Source organism: Phodopus roborovskii, unplaced genomic scaffold (genome assembly GCF_943737965.1).
Source record: "Phodopus roborovskii unplaced genomic scaffold, PHOROB, whole genome shotgun sequence".
NCBI lineage: Eukaryota > Metazoa > Chordata > Mammalia > Rodentia > Cricetidae > Phodopus > Phodopus roborovskii.
Genome location: NW_026126578.1, coordinates 11,894,480 through 11,920,481, shown reverse-complemented (window position 1 = coordinate 11,920,481; position 26,002 = coordinate 11,894,480). Strand labels below are relative to the sequence as shown.

At 38.5% G+C, this 26,002-nt stretch overlaps 1 protein-coding gene across 8 annotated transcripts in view; it reads left to right on the top strand.

Moving 5' to 3' along the window:
- Positions 1-26,002, top strand: part of Erc1 (ELKS/RAB6-interacting/CAST family member 1) — a 273,287-nt gene that overhangs the window by 19,990 nt on the left and 227,295 nt on the right. For all 8 annotated transcript variants that reach the window (XM_051203830.1, XM_051203828.1, XM_051203831.1 and 5 more), the window contains exon 3: positions 23,282-23,698. In XM_051203830.1, the coding sequence (XP_051059787.1) occupies positions 23,282-23,698 (417 nt within the window). The remainder of the gene's footprint in view (positions 1-23,281; positions 23,699-26,002) is intronic.

The window sequence follows — 26,002 nt, the reverse complement described above, 5'->3', positions numbered from 1 at the left end:
CCCATGTAACAGCTGGACATGGTGATGTGCACCTGTAATTCCAGCACAGAAGGAGACATGAAGATCCCTGCAGCTTGCTACCCAGCTAGTCTGGTGGCATCCACAAGCTCTAGGTTTAAAGAGAGATGCAGTCTCAAAAAATAAGGTGGAGAGTGATTCTGGAAGACGCCTGACATTGTCTTAGCATCTGTACAAACACATGGATATGTGCTTGCATGCTCACCTGCACATATATGTGCGCACATGTGGACGCGTATGTGTGTGTGCGCGCGCGCGCACACACACACACACACACACAATGATTATTTTAATGCTCTTTTACTGAAAATTTGTTTGAACAGACTATTCGGTTTAATATTGTAGGATGACAAGTGAAGTGCCTTTTGGTTTTTTGCTTAAATTGTGTGTATGTACGTGAGCATGTGCAGACATGTATGTGCCAATCTGCATGTGTCAGAGGACTTTTTTTTTGTTTGTTTTTTTTGAGACAGGGTTTCTCTGTTTAATAGCCCTGGCTGTCCTGGAACTGGCTTTGTAGACCAGGTTGGTCTCGAACTCACAGATATTCACCTGCCTCTGCCTCCCGAGTGCTGGGATTAAAGGTGTACGCCACCATCTCTTGGCCAGAGGACAACTTTTGGGAGCTGCTTTTCTTCCTTCATGGTGGGTTCTGAGGAACACACTGAGGATCTAGAGATAAATTCTTTTTCCTGCTGAGCCATCTTGTTAGCCCTGATATTTCCTTTTTGCATAGAACATTTTTCTTTTTTGGAGTTTGATGGTTTTTTTCTCCTGTTGAGGTGCTGAGGATTGAACCCAAGGTCTCCTACATGATAGACAAGTGCTCTATTACCGAGTTATGTCTCTAGCCTAGGATTTTAATTTTTAATTTTATTTATTAGACCTTACAATGCATGGAAATAAGTAAATGACTATGAAACATTTCTTCTTGTAGAGTTATATTTACTTACCTGGAGTGTAGCAGGATAATTGGGAAAAATAATTAAGTGATTCACATAAAGTTGCATAAGTATCTGATATGATTTGCTTGTAAAGATATTATTTTCCAAAGAATTGGAGTTTCTTAGTCTATTCCTTTTCCTCTTGAATTCCATGGTGTAATCTAGTGTGGGATTCTTTTTAAAATTTAAAATTGAAATTTTGTTCTTTGATTTTCTGAGGCTGGGCTTCTCTATACTGGCTTTTGGTTGTTCTGCTGGTCATGGAGTGCCAGGTTCTTGTTCATACTGAACAAGTATTATACCACTGAGTTGCAGTCCACTAGTGGTTTCATTACAGCAGAGCACAATTGTCAAAACAGCAGCTTGTGTGTGATTTGGAAGATTCACTGTTATTCTCTTTTGGCAGAAAGAATCAGGAAATGCATTTAGTCTTTAGTCAGAGTAATCTTTATTTTTTATAGTACTCAGGATCAGGGTGCCATCCTCTTGTTTGGTAGGTAAGCACTGTATCTGTGATCCTTTCTCCAGCTCTGGCTATAGTAATCTCCTTCTGTCATGTGAATTCCAGGGACTAACTGGGAGTTATTGATCTGTAGTAGGAATAATACAAACCCAGAGACAGATATTGGTGTTCAAGCCAGAGATCAGAAAAGCAAAGCAGCCAGCCACTATAGAGTTCTTACCTCTACCAAGGCTGGGGCAATCCTGTCCTGAGACTAAATGTTCTCCTCCAAAAACTTCAGACTGGTGCTCCTACACTGGTGCTCAGACTCATTCAGCTCCTGTCTTCTCCTGACTTATATTTCTCTCTAGTGATGTGATTAAAGGTGTGGGATCCCAGTTGCTGGGATCACCTTTGTATGAGCTCTGTTTCTTTTTAGGACTGGATCAATTTTTTTGTAGCTCAATATGGCCTTGAACAGAGATCCATCTACCTCTCTCCTGAGTGCTGGAATTTAAGGTGCGTACCACCACTGACTGGCCTCTATGGCTGAGGTTACTTTGTACTCTGGTTTTTAGGCAAGCTTTATTTGTTAGATCATGAACAAAATGTCATCACATCTTTTTTTTTTTTTTTTTTAAAGATTTCTTTACTTGGTGTGTATCAACTCCCCTCCCCCACCGTCCCTCCCTACAACCCATAAGTGCCTGGTACCTGTGGTGGTCAGAAGAGGTCATTGGATTCCTGGGCACTAGAGTTAAAGATGGTTTTGTGTCATCATTATGGGTGCTGGGAATGGAATCTTGGTCCTTTGCAAAAGCAACAAGATTCTTAACCACTGAAGCATCTCTCTAGCCCCCAGGTTATCAGTCTTGCTGGCAAGTGTTCTTATTTGTGGAACCATCTTGTGGCTCCAGTTGTAGTATTGTTATGCAGGGAAGTCACAATTTCATTTTACTTTTCAAAGTAATCCTATACCTGATACCTGACTTCCTCTTATTGGTGCTGTTTGTGTCCATAAGTGTGTTGGAGGTCTTTACAAACTCTGGTTTACATAAACAGTGGCTGAAGAAACTAATGAAGGGAAATTGTGTTTTTCTTTTTTAGTTTTTCAAGACAGGGTTTCTCAGTGTAACTGCTGTGGCTTCCCTAGAACTTGATTTGTAGACCTGGCTGGGCTTGAACTCATAGTGATCCACCTGCCTCTGCCTCCCAAGTGCTTGAACTAAAGGTATGTGCCATCAGCACCCAGTTAAATTGTTATTTTCTTTCTTGGTGTTTTTATTGTTTATTTTTAGCTCTAACAATAGGAAAATTAGTGCAAATATTTGGGCTTTAGGTTTTGAGTCCTTGGAGGAATGTATTGTCTTTATTAAAAAAAAAAAAAAAAAAAACCTTTTGCTGGGCCGTGGTGGTGCACTGGAGAGGCAGAGGCAGGCAGATCTCTGTGAGTTCCAGGCCAGCCTGGTCTACAGAGTGAGTTCTAGAACAGCCAGGGCTATACAAGGAAACCCTGTCTTGAAAAGTAAAAAAAGAGAACAAACAAAATATTTTAAGGTTTTTTTTTCTCCAAAATGGGAATTAAATTCATACCTTGGTTATAGTTAAACAAGATAATAAACAGCTTCATGGCCAAGTAAACTAGGCCTGTTATAAATTATACAAACATATGAATTATAAAATGTTAACAAAAAATGAAAACAGTCTCATTCTTGAGTTTCAAAATCTTTAAAAACATTATACAATACACTTGTATAAATAATGTCACAAAGTGTAAGACAAACTGGTAATTTGGGTAATCTGGAAGTTTATTATTAAAAATGTAATAAGTGCTAGTTGACATATGTATAGTAGTTTCTTGAGGGTTTCTGTTTTTAGCCCTTTCACTTTGTCTAACATGTTTGAAAACAAATACAAAACAGTATTTTTCTGTGACATTTTAAACCTTAAAACATTTTATATTTGTAGACTAAAGCTTCAATGGACTGACACTGTATAGAAGGGTAATGGGTGTAAAATATATGTAGACTCTACTTACTAGATTAGGAACAGAAATGTAGCTTTTTAGCATTAAGGTTTTTGCAGAAGTCCATCTAGCGCCAGAGACCTTGTTCACCAGCGTGAACAGCACCTTGAACTCTAGGAAGGTGCTGTGCTTGTCATCTCACACATCCAAAATGCACCCCCAGCCATTCACAGTTATAGGCGAGACACTTTTCTGCAACAAAGTAACATTGTGAGGAAGTGTTGTGTTCTCTCTCCCCCCTCTCCCCCCAAATCCACCTGTGTTGTTCAGCTTGTCTTTCTGATGACCTCCAGGCAGGCCGAGAGGAACCACTGAGCACATCATCCTGGTGTCCCTGACCAGGTTCAGGTTCAGATAGTTGTCTCCTTTGAACAAGCCAGTCAGTGTTTGAATTTCAGTTTGGCATCATATGCATAAATATGATTGCTTCTGCCATGACTCAGGAAGACATAGGAGGAAGCTATCAACATTTACATGGCTTGAACTTTGGCAATAGTGCTTTGAGATCATCAAAGCATTTCACTTCAAATTCTAGATCTGAAAACCTTTGAGTCAGGTTGTCCCTGTCTGCACTGGTGCCCTGCCTCTCAGATGTCAAGTGCCAGAAGAACCTCTCGGGATTGAAGATTAGGGAGATTCTTCATGGTGTATAGTCCATCTTGTACTGTTCTGCTGATAAGACATTTCCTTTGTAGAAGGCATCTTTTTCTGTCATGTTTTACTCTCACCCCTGAGCAGTCTCTGAAATGTATTTTCTTAAAAAGTTTTATCTATTTGATGGAGGAATCAGTTCATGCTAATGCTTCAGCATCATAGCCTTTTGACAGCTGTCTACATTGTCTAGGTCATTCTGTTATTAAGCATGCCTGAAGGATATCTGTTGATAAATGGAATTTGCCTCACCCTACACCCACTTAACCTCTTTTCTTTCCTCCCTGCCTCCTCTTAAAACTTTTTTTTTAACATTAAATATTCATTTTATTATTTTCTTTGTGTGTGCATGTGTATTTGTGTGTATATGGGCACACACATGCCATAGCATTTGTATACAGGGCAAAGGACACTTGAGGGAGTTGGTTCTCTTATTCCCACCGTTCAGGTCCTAGGAATTGAGCCTAGGTTTTGTGGCCAGTGCCTTTACTCTCTGAGCCATCTTGCCCCCACCTTCAGCTTTATTGAGATATAATTGAGTTTACCCTTGAAAATATATTTGTTTCTTAATTTGAGTTTTGAGAATTTGAAGAAAGTGGTAGTAACTTGCCCTAGAGAGTTCTTGGACAGTGGAAAGAATGACATAAATGCTGTTCAAGAGCATCCTTTGTTGCCGCTGGCAGAGGTGACAGGAGGAAAGATGGCGGGGAAAGTCCGCGGAGAGGAGAGGAGGTGAACATTTGTGAGATGTTTTTGAAGAACTATTTGGACAAAGACTGATGGCAAGAGGGAAGTGTTTGTGGCATTATTATCAACAGAGAGGGACTTAGAGAGTTGGGCCGGATTAGAGTAAGAAACGGTGAATTTAGTTAAATATTTGAATGTAGGTTTTTTCATAAGTGGGTGTGACTCCGGGTACTTTGATATGAATGTTATATGTGCATGTTCATCTTGGGGAATTTACTAGGAATTCAGAAGGAGAGGTGGGGTGTTTGCTTGTGTACCTGAGCAGTAAGAGGAAGGGAAAAGCTGTTAGATGGCAGAGCTTTACCTGGATCCTTTTCATCTAGATATTTTAATGTGTTTTGGTTCAATATGTTATTTTTTGAAGGCAGATAATTTGACAATCTGAATTTTCTGACAATCACTGTTCACTAAAAAAAGTTAAGTCCGTATGTCTGTGGTGATCTCATTTGTATGATGAGCTAGGAGAAATTTCTGAAAAGGAGGAATATTGCAGAAAGTGTGCTTTTAGTGAAGAAACATCTTTGTATTGGAAATGTTCTGTTCTTCCTCTACAGACAAAATTAGAAATACTTTTATGAACTGACTTTATGCTGCCATGTGCATCTCTAAAAATACTCATTTTTTTCCTGTCTGAAATTGGGAAGTTAATTCTTAATACAGAGTAAATATTTAAGTTATCTTTGTTATTTGTAATAATGTTCATTGAAAATTTCTCTTAAGCTGGGTGTAGTGGTGCTTACCTTAATGCCAGCACTCAGGGGGCAGATGCATGTGGATCTCTCTTGAGTACGAGGCCAGCCTGGTCTATAGAGTGAGTTCCAGGACAGCCAGAGCTGTTACATAGAGAAACCCTGTTTCAAAAAACAACCAAACAAAAATAATTTCTCTCTCTCCCCCTTTCTGTCTATCTATCTATCTGGTCAGTCACATACCATTTTCATTATGCTAAGTGGGAAAATTAAAAATGTTTTATAAAATAATAATTATACCTTTAACTGTTAGTATAAGAATAATTCAGAAATATAACTAACATTTTAAAAATGTTCTAACTTCTGTCATTTCTAGCTTAGAGCTGATAGCTCATTAGACCTCATGTAAATAAGTAATCAGAAAAGGCAATGTCTTAGATAATTGAGGATTTTTTTTTTTTTTTTAAATTTTATTTGAGACAGGGTTTCTCTGTGTGTAGTTTTGGCAGTCCTGGAACTTGCTCTGTAGCTGGCCTCAAACTGTCAGAGATCTGCCCACTTCTTCTGGAATTAAAGGCAATGTTTCATTACAACTGCCCAGTATATAATTGAGGATTTTAAAGAAAGTTCAAAATTCAACAAGTAATACATTCATTAAAATGTACCTTGTATGTCATAAAATATGTCGAGATTAAGCATATAATTGAAGTTTTACTGAGTCATAATCATAATCCAGTTTTAGGTGTTGGTAAAGCATAACCTTGGTTTGGGCTCTGCACTGCTGAAACACCCAAACAACAATAAGCAGTTTTACTCTGTACACATCATGTGGTAGTTTCTTAAAGCTGCAGTTTAAATCCTGAACCATCAGGATTTGTTAATGCTTTGGTTTGCCTTGCACTTGGAAGGATCTAAGATTTTACTTATCCCCAAACTAGGTATATAGTGATGATAACCTTTCAACTCATCTTTTTAATGTTTTGTGTGTATTTAAAAAACTTTAAATTAAGACTATTTATTATTTTATGGGTGTGTGTATGGTGTGTGTGTGTGTGTGTGTATGTATGTATGTATGTATGTATGTATGTATGTATGTACATAAGCAAGCTCTGTCGAGGATGTGGGAGAATATTCATTTCTGGACAGTGGAGGTCTGTTTTTAGCAAAGGAACTATTAGAAAGTGTTGTAAAATTCTGCCAGTGAGGGAGCTCAGTATCGAGGGCTCTGAGTAGTGGTACACAATGCACATTGAGACACTCCTGGAGAAGCTTGAGCACAGTGTAATCAAGCTTACAGAATTCTGAGCCAATGTGGAGTTAAGCCCACAACTGTGTCTCTGTTAATCTTAGTGTGATTCTCTGAGATCTCATTCACTTCGATTGCATCGCCCCAATTTACGATTCATTCTTAAAATCAAGTTGGCACTACTGGGCATGGTAAATAAGTGGCTATTGAAATTCTTTTCAAGGTTGTTGGGAAAAAATCAACCCTTACAGGTAAAGTGCAGTCTTCTAAGTTTCACCAGTTCTGTTTTAAGGATTTACTTATTTTGTGTGTGTTTGTGTGGATTAGAGAGCATAGACATTTACATGCTGTGATAAATGTGTTAAGGTCATATGACTTCTTGTGAGTCATTTCTCTCTGCCTTGTTTTGAGGCAGGGTCTCTCAGTGTCTGTCACTGCTGTGCTGTGTGTGCTGTGTATGTATACTTCTTCATATGTGAGCTAAGTGTGCTTGCTTTATATGTGGGCTTCCACTGACTCTCCTGTCTCTGCTTCCCATTTCATATAGAGTGCTAGGATTATAGACTTGCCACCCTCTGGATTAATACATGTGTTCTAAACTCAGGTTTCTCACACTTGCTCCATAGGTAATTTTATTTGCTGAACCATCTCCCTGGACCTTACCAGTTCTTAAGTGAGGACAATACATTTTTAATTGTTGAATTGTTTAAGTGAGATTAAAGGAAATATTATGTGTAAAATTTTAGACAGGAAACTAGGTTTGGTGTTGCACACCTTTAATCCCAGCACTTGGGAGGCAGAAGCTGGGGATTTCTGAGTTGAGGGCAGCCTATTCTACATAGTGAGACCCTGTCTCAAAAAGCAAAAGAACAATAGCAACAAAAACAAAACAAAACAAAACAAAAAAACAAAAAACAAACAAAAACATGAGCAAGACTTGACATAAATATGCAGTACAATAAATGTTTAGTTGACTGGAAAGTTAAATATTATATGAATATAAATTTTATGTATTTTTCAAGTATAAATGTGCCTTAATCTGCTATTAGAAGGCAGTCAGTAGCATGGGACATAAAAGTCCGAAAGTAGGTCACAATGAGTAATAAACATTGTAGATAACTAACATGGATAGCAAATCAGCCTTAATATTCCTGATGGAGTTACCAGGAACTTTGAATGGGGTAATTAGTTTGCAGTATTTTCAGTTGCAGCCATGTTCATTATTTAACATTTTTATTTCCATAATGACTCATCTGTGAATTATAAAGTGCTCTCCCAAAAGGAATGTAGTACTGCTTGAATTTTTTTCCCCTGCCCTGAGTGTGTGTTGTGTTCTGCTGTCTCTCCCCTCCTGTAGTAAGGAGTTTCTGGCTCGTTATTTAGGAACAAAACATTGCAAATAATTTTAACTATGCGTTCTTGTGTGAAGAAAACTTAACCTCCTAAATGCCGTGGAGATTTCTTTACTGTAGTCAGCATTTAGTGCTTACATTTACTTACTCTGCCATTTTAAACTATTACATTTTCCACTTTTTTTAACCTTTTAACACAAAATTTTTGCTGAAACCTTGTATAAATGCATACCATTGAAAAGTAAACTATGTTTACATTCTAATTATTTGTTTTATTTATATTAAAACTGGCATTACATGTGACAGATACACTTTGATTTTTATGTATACTGCAATAGTTCTGTCCATGAAAGTGTTCTTGTAATGGAACTGTTGCCATATATGTGTCTGAGGATCAATAAATACTACTAATGCTACTAATAACAACATTATAGAGTACTTGCAGATACCATAGTAGATACTTTTTGTTTTGGTGTGTGGTGTATGTATGGATGTGTTCATATGGATTTGCACGTGTGTGCTTTTATGTGGGGACATAAAAGATTGACATTGGGCATCTTTCTCGATTGCTCTCCACTTTAATTTTAAGTTTTTGTTTTGTTTTGTTTTTGTTTTCGGGGGAGGCTAGTTGGCCCATGACACAGTGCAAGTGTGGTAGCCAGAGAATAACTTGTAGAAATTGATTCTCTCCTTCTACCATGCGGGTTCTTGGGGTGAACTTTCGACTTGGTAGCATATGCCCTTACCTGCTAGCCATCTCTCTGGCCCTTCACCTTATTTTGTTGTAGGAGGGTCTTTCATTGGACCTAGAGTTTATCTGTTCAATAGCCTCTCTGACCAATGAGCTCCAGGGAGCCACTTGTCTACAACCCTGCCCACATCACTTTCCTCCCCCTCCTCCTGCCCCACACACTCTGTTCTGTACTTTTGTCCCCAGCTTTTTATGAGTGCGTGGGAATTCAAACTCAGGATCTGGTGCTTGCCTGACAGGCACGTTACCAGTTGACTCCTTCCTCTCTAGATGATATATATATTTTCTTTAAATTTTTTTGAAATTATATATTTCCTCCTTTCCCTCCCTCCATCCCCTTCCACACCCCTTCCCTCTCTTTCAAATTAATGGCCTCTTTCTTTATTTCTCCCTATGTGCAGCCTGCTCAGTCTGTATGTTCTGGCTATGTGTATGATCTCAGTGCTGGTCACTTGATATTGGATAACCAATTGGAGGACCCTTCTCTGATGAAGACCATTTCTACCATTCTCTGCATTCCCTTGTCTGTAATCCTTTGTAAAGGATTTCAGCCCTACAAACTTTCCCTCTTTGATGTTAGCATGTTCATTTGTGTTGTCCTTGTATAGATCTTATTTAGGTAGCTTGTGGATGAGACTTAATGGGATGAGACATTTCTAGGTGATACAGTCTCACAGAAAACTTTGTGTTTGTCTGGCTTTTACAGTTTTTCTGCTCTCACTTCCTTTCTGATCCCAGAGCCTTAGATACAGGAATTGTGCTGCAGATGTAGCAGCTGGGACAGAGCACCACAGGATCTCTTGTTCTCTGCATTTTGATTGGTTGTGGTTTGCTGTAATAGTCTTGTCTGTTGCAAATTTCTGTGATGTTGGGTGAGAACCACATTTACCTCTGGGTATAAGGTCAAATATTTAAAATGTAACTAGTAATTATGCTGGTTTAATAAAATGGTAGTTATAGATTCTCTTCCAAGATCCATGGTCTTACTAGCTCTGGGTGGTTGGATAGGTTTCTAGTACCAGGCATGGATTCTTTTTGTTGAGAAATGTTATATATCATCTCAAAGAACAAAACAAAAAAAAGCAATAACAATTAATGTCCAATTTATTGCCCAATGATTTTACTTTTTTAAAGTTGAAAAACCAAAGAAAGGGCTTAGATGTAGATGGAGATGATGGAGATGGAGATGTGGATGTAGATGATGGAGATGTAGATGTAAATGCAGATATAGACAGGGCTACTGAGATAGTGGTGAAGTTGGATTTTTGATTTGTGGGTTCATTTTTACCCTCCTACTTGAGTAGTTGATTTACTGAATAAGTTTGAAAAATTTAGAACTTGCTTCTGGGCTTGAAACACAAAGTATGTGTAAAACTGATGAGAAGAAATTCAATTTGTTAGTATTGGCAGATTTCTGACTTGCCCCATTTTCTTTTTCTTTCTTTGTTTCTCTCTCTCATCCCCTTCTCTCTCTCCTTTCTCCCCCTTCTCCTGTCTCTGTTTCTCTGTCTCTATCCCTTGTTTCTGTCTATGTCTGTCTCTCTCTCTCTCTTGTTTTTGAGGCAAGGCCTCATGCTTTATTTACCCCATGTTGGTTCCAAGTCCATGGCAATCCTCTTGCTTCTTCATTTGGATGCTGGCATTACAGGATTGAGGCGGCATGCTCAACGCTGACCTTTAGCTCCCTGCTTCCTCTACCCTTTCTTTTCCTCCCTTCCTCTTTGTTTCTGTTACTGCTCTTTTTAATTGCTGTTGCTTTCTTCCTCTTGTCTATTCCATTCATCATTTAACATGAGTGAATTTGGAAACCATTGACCATTGCAGCAGGCAGCAACAATCAAAATCTAAAACTTGAATGTGTAGATTGAGGTGGCATGTTACAGTTCTTGTGACAGATGGCTTCCCCTCTTCCTTCCTCCTCTGCTGTCCGCCCCCCAAGGGAATAAATCCCATGTGTTCCCCATTTTGGCTCTAGTTCCATTCTGCCCACTCATTGGCTTCAGAGGAACTCCAAATTGGATGTACTGGCTACTGGCATTATAGCAGGAATTGGATACAAAGTGTGACTCCTTGTGCCAAGTGTTCATCTATCAGAAAAATTATAGCTTCATAAGATTAAATATTATCTCTTAGTCATACTGAATTTTATTTCTTTTTAAGATAATACTTTTAAAGTTTTAATTATTTGTATATGTATATCTGTATGTGCACATATGTGCAGGTGCCTGTGGTGGCCAGAGGTGTCAGATCCCCCAGGAGCAGGAGTTATGGGTAGTTGGGAGCCACCTGACCTGGGTGTTCGGAACTGACTCAGTTTGGTTCTAGGCAGGAACAGTACACACTCTAAGTGCAACACCATCTCCCCGGCTCCAGAGTGTACTGTGAGAACTGTTATTACACTTCTCTTTTGTGTTTGCATGCACATGTGCCAGAGTGTGGGCGTGGGTGTCAGAGAACAGCTTGTGGGAGTCGGCTCTCTCCTTCCACTGTGAGGGGCCTGGGGATTGAACTCAGGTGGCCAGCTTAGGATAGCATATACTTTCCAGTTAATATTCCATAGTAAATATCTTTAGTGGCATATTTATTGCAAAATCGGTTTTTAAAACCCGAATGTCACATAATCAGAAATTTATAGTGTGTTGTGCTACAGTGTATTATCAGGGCACTGAATGAGTAGACCTAATTGTACTGACTAGTACATAATGACAGCAGGCATTGTTTCAAGTTTACATTTGAGATAATCTTGGGTGGTTCAGGGTAGCCTTGGACTTAGAATCTTCTTGTAAACCATCTGAACGCTGGGATACAGGTGTATACTAACTGCCATGCCCAGCCATGGTAGGAATTTAATATTACAGAGACTTAATTATAATAATTGAATCTAATGTGTAGTATTGAACTTTAAATTTGATGTCACAACTCTCAATTCATGAGGATTTGCCACACTTTACAGATCGACCATTGACTGGTTGCTGCTGCTACCGCTGCCACCCACTCCTCCTCATTTTCAATTTGATTTTATCCTTTTTTCTTTGAGACAGGATATCTCTATGTATTCTTAGCTGTTCTGCAGCTCTGCCTGCCTCTGCTTCCTGAGTACTGGGATTAAAGTCATGTGCTGCCATTCCTGTCATCCCGTTTTCGTTCTGTCTTACTTTCCTATTAATATGAAGAGAGACCATGACCAAGACAACTTTTAAAATCGAGGACTTAATTTGGGGCTCATTGAGCAGCGTTGGCATCCATGGCCATCGTTTCAGGGAGCATGGCAGGAGGCAAGCTGCCACGACACTGGAGCAGTAACTGGCAACTTCCACCTTGACCTGAAAGTTGGAGGGAGGGGAGGAAGGGAGGGAGGAGAGGGACACCAAGACAGACACTGGGAAGGGCGCTTGAATCTTTTGAAACCCCAAAGGTTACCCCCAGTGACACACCTTCACCAACAATCCCAAACAGTTCTGCTAGCAGAGGACCAAGTATTCAAACTTGTGAGCCTATGAGGACAGTCTCATTTAAACCACACATCTCCCCCATCTCTCCTTTTACAGGCTAACCTCTATGGGAGTCTTCTTGCCCCACTCTCCTTAATGCTAGGGTATGGCTCCTTGTAGGCTTCTCTTTTAAAATTTAATCCTTATTTGTGTTTTACTGTGATTTTTGTGTTTCAATTGGATGCTCTCCCTTTTAAATTTACTTTGTACTTTGACTATTTGCCTAGCAGATGAATGTACTTAACCTAAGAGAGTACATAATTCAGCAGTTAGACAAACAGCAGTTAGCTGTTTTTCTCATGGTGTATCACTGAGTGTTCTGGGATTATGATTTGATTATGTATGTGATTTCCCAATGAGAAGAAGGAAGAGATCTAATTGCATTCATTCCTATAGGATGACTGTTGGTATTTCAACATAGCATTGTCTAATCAGTATGTCAGTAAGTATGTATTGAGTGCCTGCCATGAATGCCAGCTAGCATGCTTGATGTTTTGAGGGATTTAAAAAAAGGAAAGCAGGGAGAAAGAGGAACAGATAGCACTTACAGAGTTTAGAATACCTTGAACATGAATGGAGTGTGCATAGTGTATGGTTTAAAAACAAGAGTTTTTAGAACAGTCAAATTCTAGAGTATTTTGACCTGGGTTCTTCAACAGGGGAGTTACCTATAAGTTGAAGCTGTTTCCTCATATGGGTATAATTTTTTAATAAAAGAAGTATTTAATGTTAATGGTTTCCTTGAATTACATGTTTTACATAATAGTGAATTACATGTTTTACATAATATAAAATTAGTATATATGAAAATACATGTTTCCCACAGTATTGATACTTACTAATTACTGGAATTGGAAGATGTTCATTGTACATTAGAGGTAACATGTAATATGTGTGGATGTAATATCTATATGTGTCTTGTAAATAGTATAGCTTTATTATAGCATCATGTTAAAGCACAAACTATGGAATCAGTAAGCTCAGAGATTATTGCTCCAAGGAATATAGAGATTCCCAATTTATACAATGAAGATAATACTGTAGCATGAGGAAAATGTGGGGTTAAATAAGTTAGATTCATGGAGCATTTAGAATTGGGAATTAACATGTACCAGTTCCTTGTTACTATCTTTTCATTGTAGTCTCTCTTTTAAAGTCACTATTAACATAGAAACCCAGAGAGATCTCTTTTAGTATGTTTTTTCAGTGTAAGATTATTGATTAAAACATGTTAATACCCTTTTCCTTGTAATGAACATGAATTTGCCTTATGACAAAGTAGATCATAGTGAAGACTAAGAATAAGTCTGTACATTTGTATGGCATTACAATACAAAATGCAAAATCAACCACTTGGAATTCAGTAAATGTTTGAATGCTATTGAGTGAGCTATAATATTTACTATTTAGAAAAACATCCAGGCTGTGGTGGCGCATGCCTTTAATCCCAGCACTAGGGTGATGGAGGCAGGCGAATCTCTTGGTTCAAGGCCAGCCTGATCTGCAGAGTGAGTCCCAGGATGGCCAGGGCTGTTACATAGAGAAACTCTGTCTCCAAAGACCAAAAAAACAAGCAAAAAACACATGATGGCTGGGGGGTGTGGGGGGGGAGTTACAGAACTTCTTGTTCATATTTCTTCACAGTATCCTTTACAAATCATATAATATCAAGTGTTAAATTTATATTGATTGGCTATTTATTCTATTTTAAAATAAGTTTTGTTTTGTTTGCTCGTTTTGTTTTTGTGGTAGACTTTTTACCATTAAGAAAGTTTTGGATTGAAGTATCCTGTTTTTGTGTAATAGTTGATATTGATGCATCTTAGGATTTGATTTTAGTCTGGAACTAGGTAGAACAAATCTATTCATCCTTCGAGAATAATGTTATCTCGAAGGGTTATAGAAAAGGGTTTATGAAGTAGATATTTAGTGGCTCGAAGAATTGCTGGTAGGGCTGGAGCATTTGGATTCAGGCTAGCTTCTGTAATACTAACAAGAAACTGCCGCCACTGTTGCTTTCCTGGCTAGGGCAGATATTCCTGTTGCTGTTGTGATGACACCATGAGGCCAGCACTGCTGGATTCCTCTGCCAGCATATGTTCGAGCTAATAGAAACAGCCTCATTTTTCATGTCACTCAGGTCCATCCCAGTCTTGTGTGTTTTGTTTAATTGCTAGTCTGGATCACCTGCCTGTGCTACAAGGGAATGTAGGAATTGTGAGTTTCCACTCCTACATTGGGAAAGCAGGACTCATAATGGATGTTGTTGCTTTTTAACATTTATTTTGTGTATATGAGTTTTTTGCCCGTGTGTATGTATATGAACTATGTCTATGTTTAGTGCCTGTGGAAATCAGCAGAGGGTGCCAAAGGCCTTGGAACTGTAGTTAAGGATGGCTGTGAACCACTGTGTAGTACTGAAACCGGGACCTATGTCTTCTGCAAGAGCAACTTGTGTTTTAAATTGCTGAGCCATCTCTCCAGTCCCTGATCATAAGTTTTAAATTCACCTTCAGCCATATAGTGAATTGGAGGTCAGCCTGGGATACTTGAGACCCTTTCCTACAAAACTGAACAAAACAAAAAGTGCAACCCTAATGTATTGGAACTTTGTTATTGGTTGTTAATTCAGAGACAGTCTAACCATGTTTCCCTGGCTTAGAATTCAGTAATCCACTTGCTCTGCCTATTGAGTGTTATAACTAAAGGCTCCTAGATGGTATTGTTTACTTGAAAGACACTGTAATCACACTTTAAAAAATTGTCATATAAAATAATTTAAATGGGGAACTTTTTTTTTTAACTTGGAAGAGGAAGGCTTTGGGATGTATGCTTTAATTGGGTATAATGGGTATAAACTAAGTACTTTTTGAATTATAACCCAAGTAAAAATCAAAACATGTTTTGTGATTTTTAACACTTGCTGCCATTTATGGGAGATGTCCTTAACTATTTTAAATTTTATTTTGCTTTACTGAAAAAAAGTGACTGAAAAAAAGTATTAAATTATTTTTACAACACATTTTATAACAAATGAGTTTAAAAGTCAATAATTTATAATATAGGTGTTTTTGCAGTTATATAATGACTATCAATGTCTATAAAATTTCACTTTGGGGAAGTTAGGAATTTGGGAGAGAATACTCTCAATATAGATAACTTTATAACCAGACACTAATAAAAACCATTGCTTTAGGAGATTGATTGGATAGTTCCAGGTCATTGTGACCTGGATAATGGAAATGTATAGAAAAAAATTGAGTAAAAATGCTATTTGCTATACTAAGACAGTGCAGGACTGTGTCTCAAAGTGCCTGAGGAGGGGAAGGTCGTCCTGGAAGTACTGTGCAGTTCTAAGTTTCTTAAGGTAAAGATGAAAGTATTTTTGCAATTTTTTTTTTTTTTTTTTTTTTTTTGCTTGTTCTGTTTTGAGACAGGGTTTCCTTGTGTAGCGCTGGTTCCTGAAGCTCTGTTTGAGTCTAGGCTACAGTGACCTTCCCGCCCCTGCCTTCCCAGTGCTGGTATTGTAGATGTAACACCATGTTTGCATAAGCGTTCTTGGTCTTTATGTAGTAATTCTACTTCTGCTCATTGTAGATCTTTGCCTGGAAAAGTTGCTTAGGCATCCACAGAATTCCGCCTCAGTAATAGTCTTTACTATAGTTAGGCAAAACTAATGCTATTACAGAAACAAATTTGAGAATGAGGAAGACTGTGTGTCTTGTCTTTTGTTGTATTTTTATCTTAGTCACTGGTTTTTTAGAGTAGTTGCCATAGCTGGTGTGTCAATTTGACATTTTGATTTCAAAGATCCTATTATAATCTTGTTCCAAATGTCAAACAGTTTCTCAGTGATAGACATAAGCTCCCATTGGTGCTTTGTTAGGATGTAAGATCATTTTATAGATTCCTTGTTTTATTTCCATGTGTAGAGCTTAAATGAGAATATTTTTGTTCTCATGGAGCTTTTATTTATCGATTTCAGGTTATTGGTTAAATTTTGCACTGTGCTGACTTTGAACCTGATTGCATTCTTGAGGCAGAATAGCAATTTTCAAAGCAGGGAGATTTTACATACAAGAGCAATCACAAAAATGTCCCATATTAGTGTATGTTTCAGTGTTCAGCAAATTTCTTAATGTACTAGTGTAACTCAACATAGTGAGCTCACGCCTTGGTGAGTGCAAAGCCAAATTGAGCAGTCAAGACATAAAAGAATGGAGAAAGATTTATTACCTGCAGCAGGCCAGGAGAGCCGGGGAGTTATTTTCAGAGCAATGCCCTCCTCTGACAAAAGAAGCATGTGATTTTATTCATCAAGCCTATAAATATTCATGTTAAGTGCTGGCCCATTTCTCAATATGCTTATTAGGGAGTACATTCCTGAGCATATTCAGTGTAAGCTCATGAAGCATATGTTTAAAGGATTAAAGTGATAAACAAGAGTGCCCTCAAGTTGCTCTGCAAAGGTTTACTGAAAACAACAGAAAGTCCAGTTTGAAGATGTGTTAATATAGGAGTTTGCTTCTGACAGTGCCTGCCTTGCTTACTGGCTATCACTAGACATAGGAATATTCACATGGTTGTAATGAATGTATCTTGTAGAGACCAACTTGATTGCTGAGGAATTGATTTTGAAGTCTTTAGAAGGGTGTGTCCTTCAAGGAACATTGAAAAGGATATTGATCTGTGCTTGGGAGAAGAATGTTGTATCTAGTTTCCTTTGTTATAAGCACAAGTGTCAAGTTTAGGAAGCAGGTGTTGTATTTAGTGGTGTTACTTCTCCATTTACAAAGTCAATAATACAATAATAGGTAAACATTTTTCTCATTGCAAAATAATCAATACATAAAATACAGAAATTTTTGCAGAGGGAAAAGTTTAATTCCAGTAATCCCCTGATGCAGATGTGTGTGTGTGTGTGTGTGTGTGTGTGTGTGTGTGTGTGTGTGTGTGCGCATGCACGTGCGCATGCCTATGCCTTCAGAGTGTTGGGATAAAGGTGTGCGCCGCCACCACCCGGCTGCATTTCTATATATTTTCTGTGATACATTATTGTTATAAAGTTCAATGTATGGCCAGAGATGACCCAGAGCAATCAGAGAGAGCCAATTTAATTATGTACTTTGTGTATTCTTTAAAAATTTAACATCTATATAACTTTTAGTTTGTAATAAGAAAAAAGTTATGAAAACAAGTCTACAACTTGTTTTATTACCTGCCTTGTATTTAGAAGCATGTTTAAAATACAGTTTTGACTTCCTTAAGGTGGCACAACTCAGCTACAGGGTAGCTCAGTGATGGAGTATTTGCCTAACATGCACAAGGCTCTGGGTTTCATACATAGAGCATTAAAGAGTGTGGGGGAATGTGTGTAAGCATGGCTGTGATCATTGGTCCTCCCCCACCTCCAGTCACTTTGATTCAGCCTCCTCAGTGTTGAATCCTGGAGTGCTCAATATCAAAATTTTCTTCATTACTTTATTTACTTAAAAACTATGATTCCAAAAAGTTTTTTCTCTCAAGGGGGAAGGTGTGACATCAGTAAGAAGGTGTGGTCTGGCCTGAGAGCCAGCGCTGCTCTTGTATAAGCCCTGAGCTCAGTTCCCAGCACCCATGTTGGGTGGCTCACAACCACTTGTATGCAATTCCAGCTCCAGGTGGGTATGCTGCCCTCTTTTGTCTTCTGAGGTCACCTTCATACACATGTACAAACATACACACAGATACAGAGGCACATAATTAAATATAAAATAAATAGTCTTTAAAAAGAAAACAAAAAAACTATGTAGATGTTTTTACATAAGAGTTTTACTTATGCACTTGTGTGTGTGTGTGTGTGTGTGTGTGTGTGTGTGTGTGTGTGTGTGAATGTACAATTGTGTGTGCCTGTGCTCATACATGTGGAAGCCAAAGGAGGGTGTTGGGTGTCTGCCTTTATCACTTTCTGCCATATTGGCCTGTGATCCGGACTGTCATTGAGTCACCTCCTAGGATCTGCTTCTTGCCTCCTTTCCTGTTCCGCTGCTGGGGTTACAGTCATATGCTGCCATGTCCAGTTTTTATAGGGTGCTAGGGATTTTCTCAGTCCTCTTGCTTACACAGCAAGTACGCTTACGTACTGAACCTCTTCCCTCATTTCCAAAGACATACCTTGTTTTATGTTTGTCATTGAGGTTATTGACAAATTGTGTCCAGATATTTATGACAGTGTCTTATTTTCCAGAAAAATTTGTGCTTTTCTATATAAAAGCTACAATTGTTACTGTTTTGATCTCCAAGAATGTGTTTATTCTTTTGTAACATAAATATATTATTTAGTATTTTACAAGATATGTGTGCTGGCTAGTTTTATGTGACTTGATATAAGCTAGAGTCATTTTGGAAGAGGGAATCTCAATTGAGAAAATGTCTTCACAAGTTTGCCTTAGGTCAAGCCTGTTATGCTTTCTCTTAATTGATGTGGGAAGACCTAGTTCACGGTAGGCAGTACCATCCCTGGCCTGGTTTTCCTGGCTGCTATAAAAAAGCAGGCTGAGCATGAGGAGCAAGCCAGTAAGCATCATCCTTCCATGGCCTGTTCATCGGCTGCTGCCTCCAGGTTCCTCCTGTGTTTGAGTTCCTGCTCTTACCACCCTCAGTGGTGTACTGTGATGTGGAACTGTAAGCTAAAATAAACCCTTTCCTTCCTAAGTTGCTTTTATTCTTTGTGTTTTGTTATAGCTATAGAAATCCTAAGACAATACTTAAATGTTCATCACATATTAAAACACTTCATCCTGATCATAAGAAGTTAAGATAGTTGTATTCATTCCTTTTCTTGTTGTTGTGACCAAGTGTCAAGAAGCACCTTAAGAGAGGAGGGCTTCTTTTGGTTCATGGTTTGAGATGTTCATGGCAGGAAAGGCATGGCTCCAGCTGTGGCCAGTTTCTTGTTCTCCAGAGCCTTCTCTTCTCTCAATTACAACTTTAAAGACAACCTGCTTTAACATAGGCTGCTTGCAACATGCAGAAGAATGAAATTAGATATTTTTCACTGTATAATCATCTCTCACTGTATAAAAATAAATTCAAATGAGATCAAGGGTCTAATTTAAAACCTGAGATGGTCGGGGCATGGAGGTGCACACCTTTAATCTCAGTCCTGAGAAGACGGAGGCAGGTGGATCTCAATGAGTTTGAGACCAGCCTTGTCTACATAGAGAGTTCCAGTCTGGCCAGAGGAACACAATGAGACCCCCTTTCAGGAAACAAAACAAAACAAAAACAAAAAACCAAAAAAACCGAAAAACAAACAAACAAACAAAAAAATACCAACAAAAAATTCAAACAGGAAATGGTGCTACTGATTCAGGAAGATAAACACTTTGGGGTAGAGTCATAAGCAAGAATTTTCTGAATATAGGACAAAAGAAGTAGCAAAAGAAGTAACCCCCAAGAGTTGACCAATGAAATTATAAAGTTTATCACAGTGGAAAACAAAAACAAAAATCCGGTTAACAGAGCAAACAGCCCACAAAACAGAGAAAACCTTTACCAGCTATACTGTAAGCAAGGGGTAATAATTAGAATATATAAAGAGGTATAGATTCCCAACTACCAATCAGCAAACGAGCTAATAATTGGATAGTTCTTAAAAGAAGAAATGCAGAAGTTATTGGTTACTTGACCAATAAATATTTTTGAAAGTGCCCACCATCTTTTGCCTTTAGGGAAATGCAAATTATAAGTGCTTTGGGATTCCATCTTACCCCACTCAGAATAACTACTATCAAGAAAACAAATTACAATAAATCTGACAATGTGGGGCAAATGGAATTGTTACTTACTGTTGGGAGTGAAAATTGGTGTGGTCATGTGGAAGTAAGTGTGGAGGCTTCCCAGAAAACTAAAAGTAGAACTATCATGTGACCTTACTCCACCACTTTTGCCCACATACCCAAAGACGTGACATCCATATTTATTTATGCTCTGTTTATTTACAGTTACAAGGAAATGGATTCAGCTTAGATGTCTAGTGATAAATAAATAAAGAAAATATGGTACACCTGTGTGTTCAATAACATTTTTTTTTATTCATTGTAAAGAAAAATGAAATTTTCAGGGAAGTTGACAAAACTAGAAATATAGATTAAGTGAGCTAATCTAGGCCCAGAAAGAAATACCATGTGTTCTCTTTCATCTGCTGAGCCTGGCTTCTATTTGTTAAATGTAGGCATGTAGATGGATGGAGGTGTGGGGGAGACAGGGAATTAGAAGGGACTGGTCCATGGGATGAGAAAAGAAGAATCTGTCAGGAAGGAGTGTGGAGTGAAGTAGAGCAAATGTTCTATGAAAGAGGAAGCCAGGGAACACTGTTACAGAAGGATGCGGGGTGAGGGAGTGGATTGGGACAGGGCAGGAGAATCAACCCAAACTAAGGGATGCACTAAGGAAAACTGTTATTTTTTTAAATTAATTAAAAAAAAGTTACTGTAAAAATAGATATTTTTTTTAAAAATTGTACCTATGTATGGAAATGTGACATTTCTATGTGATGTTTTTACATTTTATTTTGAATCATGTGTAGAGTATGTACTTTTGTGTGGACATGTGCACAGACAATACATGTTCTTTACTACTGAGTCATCTCTCCAGCCCCTTTAAATGATCTTATATTCACTAGTCTGGTTTTATGCTTAATTATGTGGGTGTTTTGTTCATAATTTCTCACATTTTCCTCATAAATCTCTGTGTAGGGCTTTGTTTCTTCATTTTTACTTTGTATAGCTTTTATTTATTTGTCTTACCACACTGGTTGGCTTGGTGGTGATAGCAGATGCCCTAGTTATTTTAAGGTGGATTCTTCTGACACTTGTCCAATTTTGGGCTCTTTCGCCTCTTCTAATAAAAGACAGTTGGCAACAGGTGTTTTTTTTTTTTGTTGTTTTTTTTTGCTGGGGTTGGGGGAGTCTGTAGGATTTTGTTTATTTGGTCTTTTGTTTTTTTTTTTTTTTTTGAGGAATTTACTTTGTAGACCAGGCTGGCCTCAAACTCATTGAAATCCCACCGCCTTTGCCTCTTGAGTGCTGGAATTAAAAGCATGCACTACCACTGACTATCTGGGAGTCAGTAGTTTTATTTTACCGGAAATAAAAATTTACTGCTTGCTAAGAAAATAATATCAAAATCAAAAGACTAAAAAGACTATCTTGTCTTTATATGAAAAAGCAACCAAACAACCAGACAACGCACATTCAGTCTGGAGCCAGGACATAGCTAGGTGGTAGAATACTGGCCTAATATGAGCAAGACCCTGGGTTAGATCCCTAGTACTGTAAACACACACACACACACACACACACACATGCGTGCATGCACAGACACATACATGCACACATATAAAAATCTCTCTAAAAGTTGTCATAAGTGATCTGATGAGACAGCTCAGTGAGTACAGGTGCCTGCTCCCAAGCATTGATGGTGCTGAGTTTGATTTCCAGATCCACGTGGTAGGAGAGAACCAACTCTTGAAAGTTGTCCTCTGACCTCCGAGCTTGTACCATGGGTCATGCACACATACATGCTCGTGTTCTCTTCCCCTGCCCCCTCTTTCTTTCACACACAGAGTAAGTAAAAATGTTATAAAAATCATAAGTAGTGCTAACTGAAAAATAACAAAATTAGAAAGATTTGTGGCATACAGGAAAAGTGAAAATTTATTTTGCTAATATTACATAAAGAATCACCTCCCTACTAGAAGACTCATAACATAGTTACTTTTCTGTTGCTAAAAACCCCAACAGTAGCAAAAGGGGAGGGTAGGCTAGGCAGCGGGAACTTACTTGAAATAGCTGCTCAGGTTGTCCCCACAGTTGGAAAGCAGAGAGAGATACATGTTTGTGCTGGTCTCCTTTTTGTATAGTCTAGAATTGAAGCTCAGGGAACTGTGCTCCTTATTCATTGTGGTGTGGATCTTTTCACCTCAGTTAACGTCGATAGTCCTTCACCAGTATGCCTGGTATCTCGTCTCCTAGAGGATCCCAGGTCACTTCAAGCTGACAGTTAACACTAACCGTCACTTGTCAGTAAGATTGAAAAGAATGGCGCATGGGTTGATGTACCAAAGCATTCCGTTCACAGAATCAAAGAATATGTTACTTCACCAGGGATTGGAAAAAGGCAATGTGGAGAGTGTCCATAAGTTTTCAGTGAAGCAAGATGAATAAGCTGTAGAGATAGATGTAGTACAGCATTGAGCCCGCAGTCAACAGCAGCATTGTAGAGTCTTCAGATCTTTGTGAAGATACAGTTTATGTTAAGTAGTTTTACTTTTTGATCAACATGTGTCACTTTGGCCTCAAACTTGAGATACTCCTGCCTCAGTCTTCCAAATGTTGTGTATTGTAGGCATTTACTATTATGCCTGTTTTTGGTGTTTGTGTGTACATTCATGAGTTCCTGTATATGTATGTATGATAGCGAAGATTAAATTATAAAATTAAAAAGTTATATATAAGCACTTATTACATACTAGTACATGCTAATTAATGTTTGTAGTAATTAAAAATCATCTTGTGTTTTGATAGATTTTTGTGTTTTAAAATAAATTTTGTTTTTATTCCTGCTGATATAGTCTTCCCTCTCCCTTTAAGATAACTTCTGCTAAATTTTGAGATGTCTAGATTTTATTGTGGCTTATAAAAGAAAAGCACTGCCATGCTGATTTTCCTGGTAGGAATAAGCATAAATTAAACTACTGATAATTGTGGATTATTACCATAATTTTAAAATTTGAATTATAAGAGAATAAGGTGAATCCTAATTTGCTGAATGCAGATTCCTGAGAACCCTTACAGCTATTTTTAGCTGCTTGCAGGCTGCTCCATCTTTGCTAATTGAGGGGAAAGCTGATTTTGGGTGTTTTTTTTTGTGATCTTCCCAGCACATGCAGATGACAATCCAGGCTCTCCAGGATGAGCTGCGGATTCAGAGGGACCTGAACCAGCTGTTTCAGCAAGACAGCAGCAGTAGGACTGGAGAGCCTTGTGTGGCAGAGCTGACAGAGGAGAACTTCCAGAGGCTGCACACCGAGCATGAGCGGCAAGCCAAAGAGCTGTTCCTCTTGCGGAAGACCCTGGAGGAAATGGAGTTGCGAATTGAAACGCAGAAGCAAACCCTAAGTGCTCGGGATGAGTCCATTAAGAAGCTTCTGGAGATGTTGCAGAGCAAAGGGCTTTCTGCTAAAGCCACGGAGGAAGACCACGAAAGGACAAGGCGGCTGGCAGAGGCAGAGATGCACGTTCATCACCTAGAAAGCCTTCTGGAGCAAAAGGAAAAAGAGAATAATATGTTGCGAGAGGTGAGTGCTGCCTTCTCAGTTAGGATTTCCTGATTGTCTTTTTTCCCCTTATTAATCTGAATCTTGACCTAGATAAATTTATGTTGTGCTGCTGGCTAGTAATTTCATCTTTTGTATTTTAGTGCTTCACTGATTTCTTTCCTCTTGAATGGAATGACATCATCTGGCATATATGTCACTCAATAACTTCTCCACTCCTGTCACCCTCGATGTGACTCCTGGGGGCTCCTGAGTCACAGGAAGGATACAGGATTGTTGTAATTTGTTACTTGCCTCTCTGTTTGTTCATAGACACAGAACAGCAAAACCAGAGTCAGGGTAGCAACTATCACTGCTCAATTAAAAAATACTAGTAAAAGACAGTACACTGTTACCTCAGTTCACCTACGCTGGTGAAGCTGAAGCAGTAATAAATGTTGCCTGTTATTTTCCCGCAAACATCTGCCTTGTTGTGAAAGATACAAAAATCATTTGCCATGGAGGTTTAGACCGAAGGAGTGATGTAGAGACACACTGTTTTAGAGGAAACAGACTTAAGCTGGCTCTGTGATTAGACCTCACTTTCTGAGGCAGTCATTTTACAAAAGTGTAAAGAAAGAATTCATCTTACCTGGAGCCAATTTTAAAGCTGCAGTAGATTTTAGGGTTTCTATTGCTATGATAAAATACCATGACCAAAGGCACTTGGGGAGAAAAGGGTTCATTTTACTTAGTTTTTTTTTTTTTTTTTTATCATAGTCACTGAGGGAAGCCAGGACAGGAACTCAAGCAGGGCAGGAACCTAGAGGCAGGGGCTGAAGCAGAGGACATGGAGGGGTCCTGCTCACTAGTTTGTTCCTTACGGCTTGCTCAGCCTATTTTCTTGAGTACCCGCAGACCAACATCCCAGGGATAGCACCACCCACAATGGGCTAGGCCCTCCTACATTTATCACTGATTAAGAAAATACACTACAGCCTTGCCCACAGGCCAATCTGGTGGGGCATTTTCTCAGTTGGGGTTCCTTTTTTCCAGAATGACTCTAGCCTGTGTCAAGTTGACATAAAACTAGCCAGGATTTCTGGTTAGACATAAAATTCTTTTTAGCTCCCCTGGGATTCATGACACATACTACCATAACCATCTAGCTTGTGCATTTTGTACATGGGGGAGAGGAGTGTGGAATCCTCAAATTGTTAGGATGAGTCTGAATAATCCCTTTTTAACATGATTTGGGAAGAAGGAAATTATTTTTTTTTTGAAATTTTGTTTTTGAAAAAATTTTTTTTGAAAAAAAGCAAACATACTCAATTGTGTAAAAGGAGTTCTTAATTGGTCTAATTACTAAAAACTCAGAGTCAGATATAGAGGAAATTGCTGAGAGATCACAGAGAAGGAACAAGCCATAGCCACACCTTAGCTTATCAGTAGGAGAGCAAGTTCCTGTTTCTCCCTGCTTATATCCTCTCTCTATCTAGCCATCTCCTTCCTGTCTGCCTGTACAGTCCTCCAGACATCTATGGTTAGCTAGTGGCAAGCTCCATTTTCTGACCTCCAGACAGCTTTATTTGTACAAGCAAGACATGACCATACAACGGGGCATGGTAGAGCAAGCCTTTAATCCCAGCATTTGAGAGACAGAGGCAGGTGGATCTCTGTGAATTAGAAGCCAGCTTGGCTTCTAATTGAGAGAATGTCTCAAACAAACAAAATCACCCAAGAAATTTAGCAACAACAGTAGCAAAAACTATGAAGCTGCTGGGTGTGGTGGTACATGCTTTTAATCCCTATATAGACCTGAGTCTGAATAATCAATCTTCTTTTAACATGATTTGAGAGAAGGAAATTAAAAAACAAACAAATTCAATTGGGCATTGTAGAGCATGTCTTTAATCCCAGTACTTGGGAGACAGAGGCAGGCAGATCTGTGAGGCCAGTCTGGTCCACAGAGTGGGCTCCAGGATAGCCAGGGCCACACAGAGAAACCTTATATTGCAAAAACAAAACTAAAAAAAAAAACTGTGAAGCTCTTTAAAAGTAAAAATGGTAGGTGTATATAGGGAAAAATTATGGATCAAATATACATTTGGTGATATCTTTTTTATAATCATAATTTCCTGCTTTTGGAATATTACATTTTTGCTCTTTCTAAATATTTCAGTCTATTCCAGTAGTTTAGGAATTAATAAATGCCAGATAGCTAAGGACTATGGGAAGCCACAATTTTTGGGGGCTGTGAAAATTAGAAATATATTCAGCTAAAAAATACTGGAAAAACCTGAGTTCTAGACTTTTAAAAAGATAAATTGTATAAATAAGTTATTT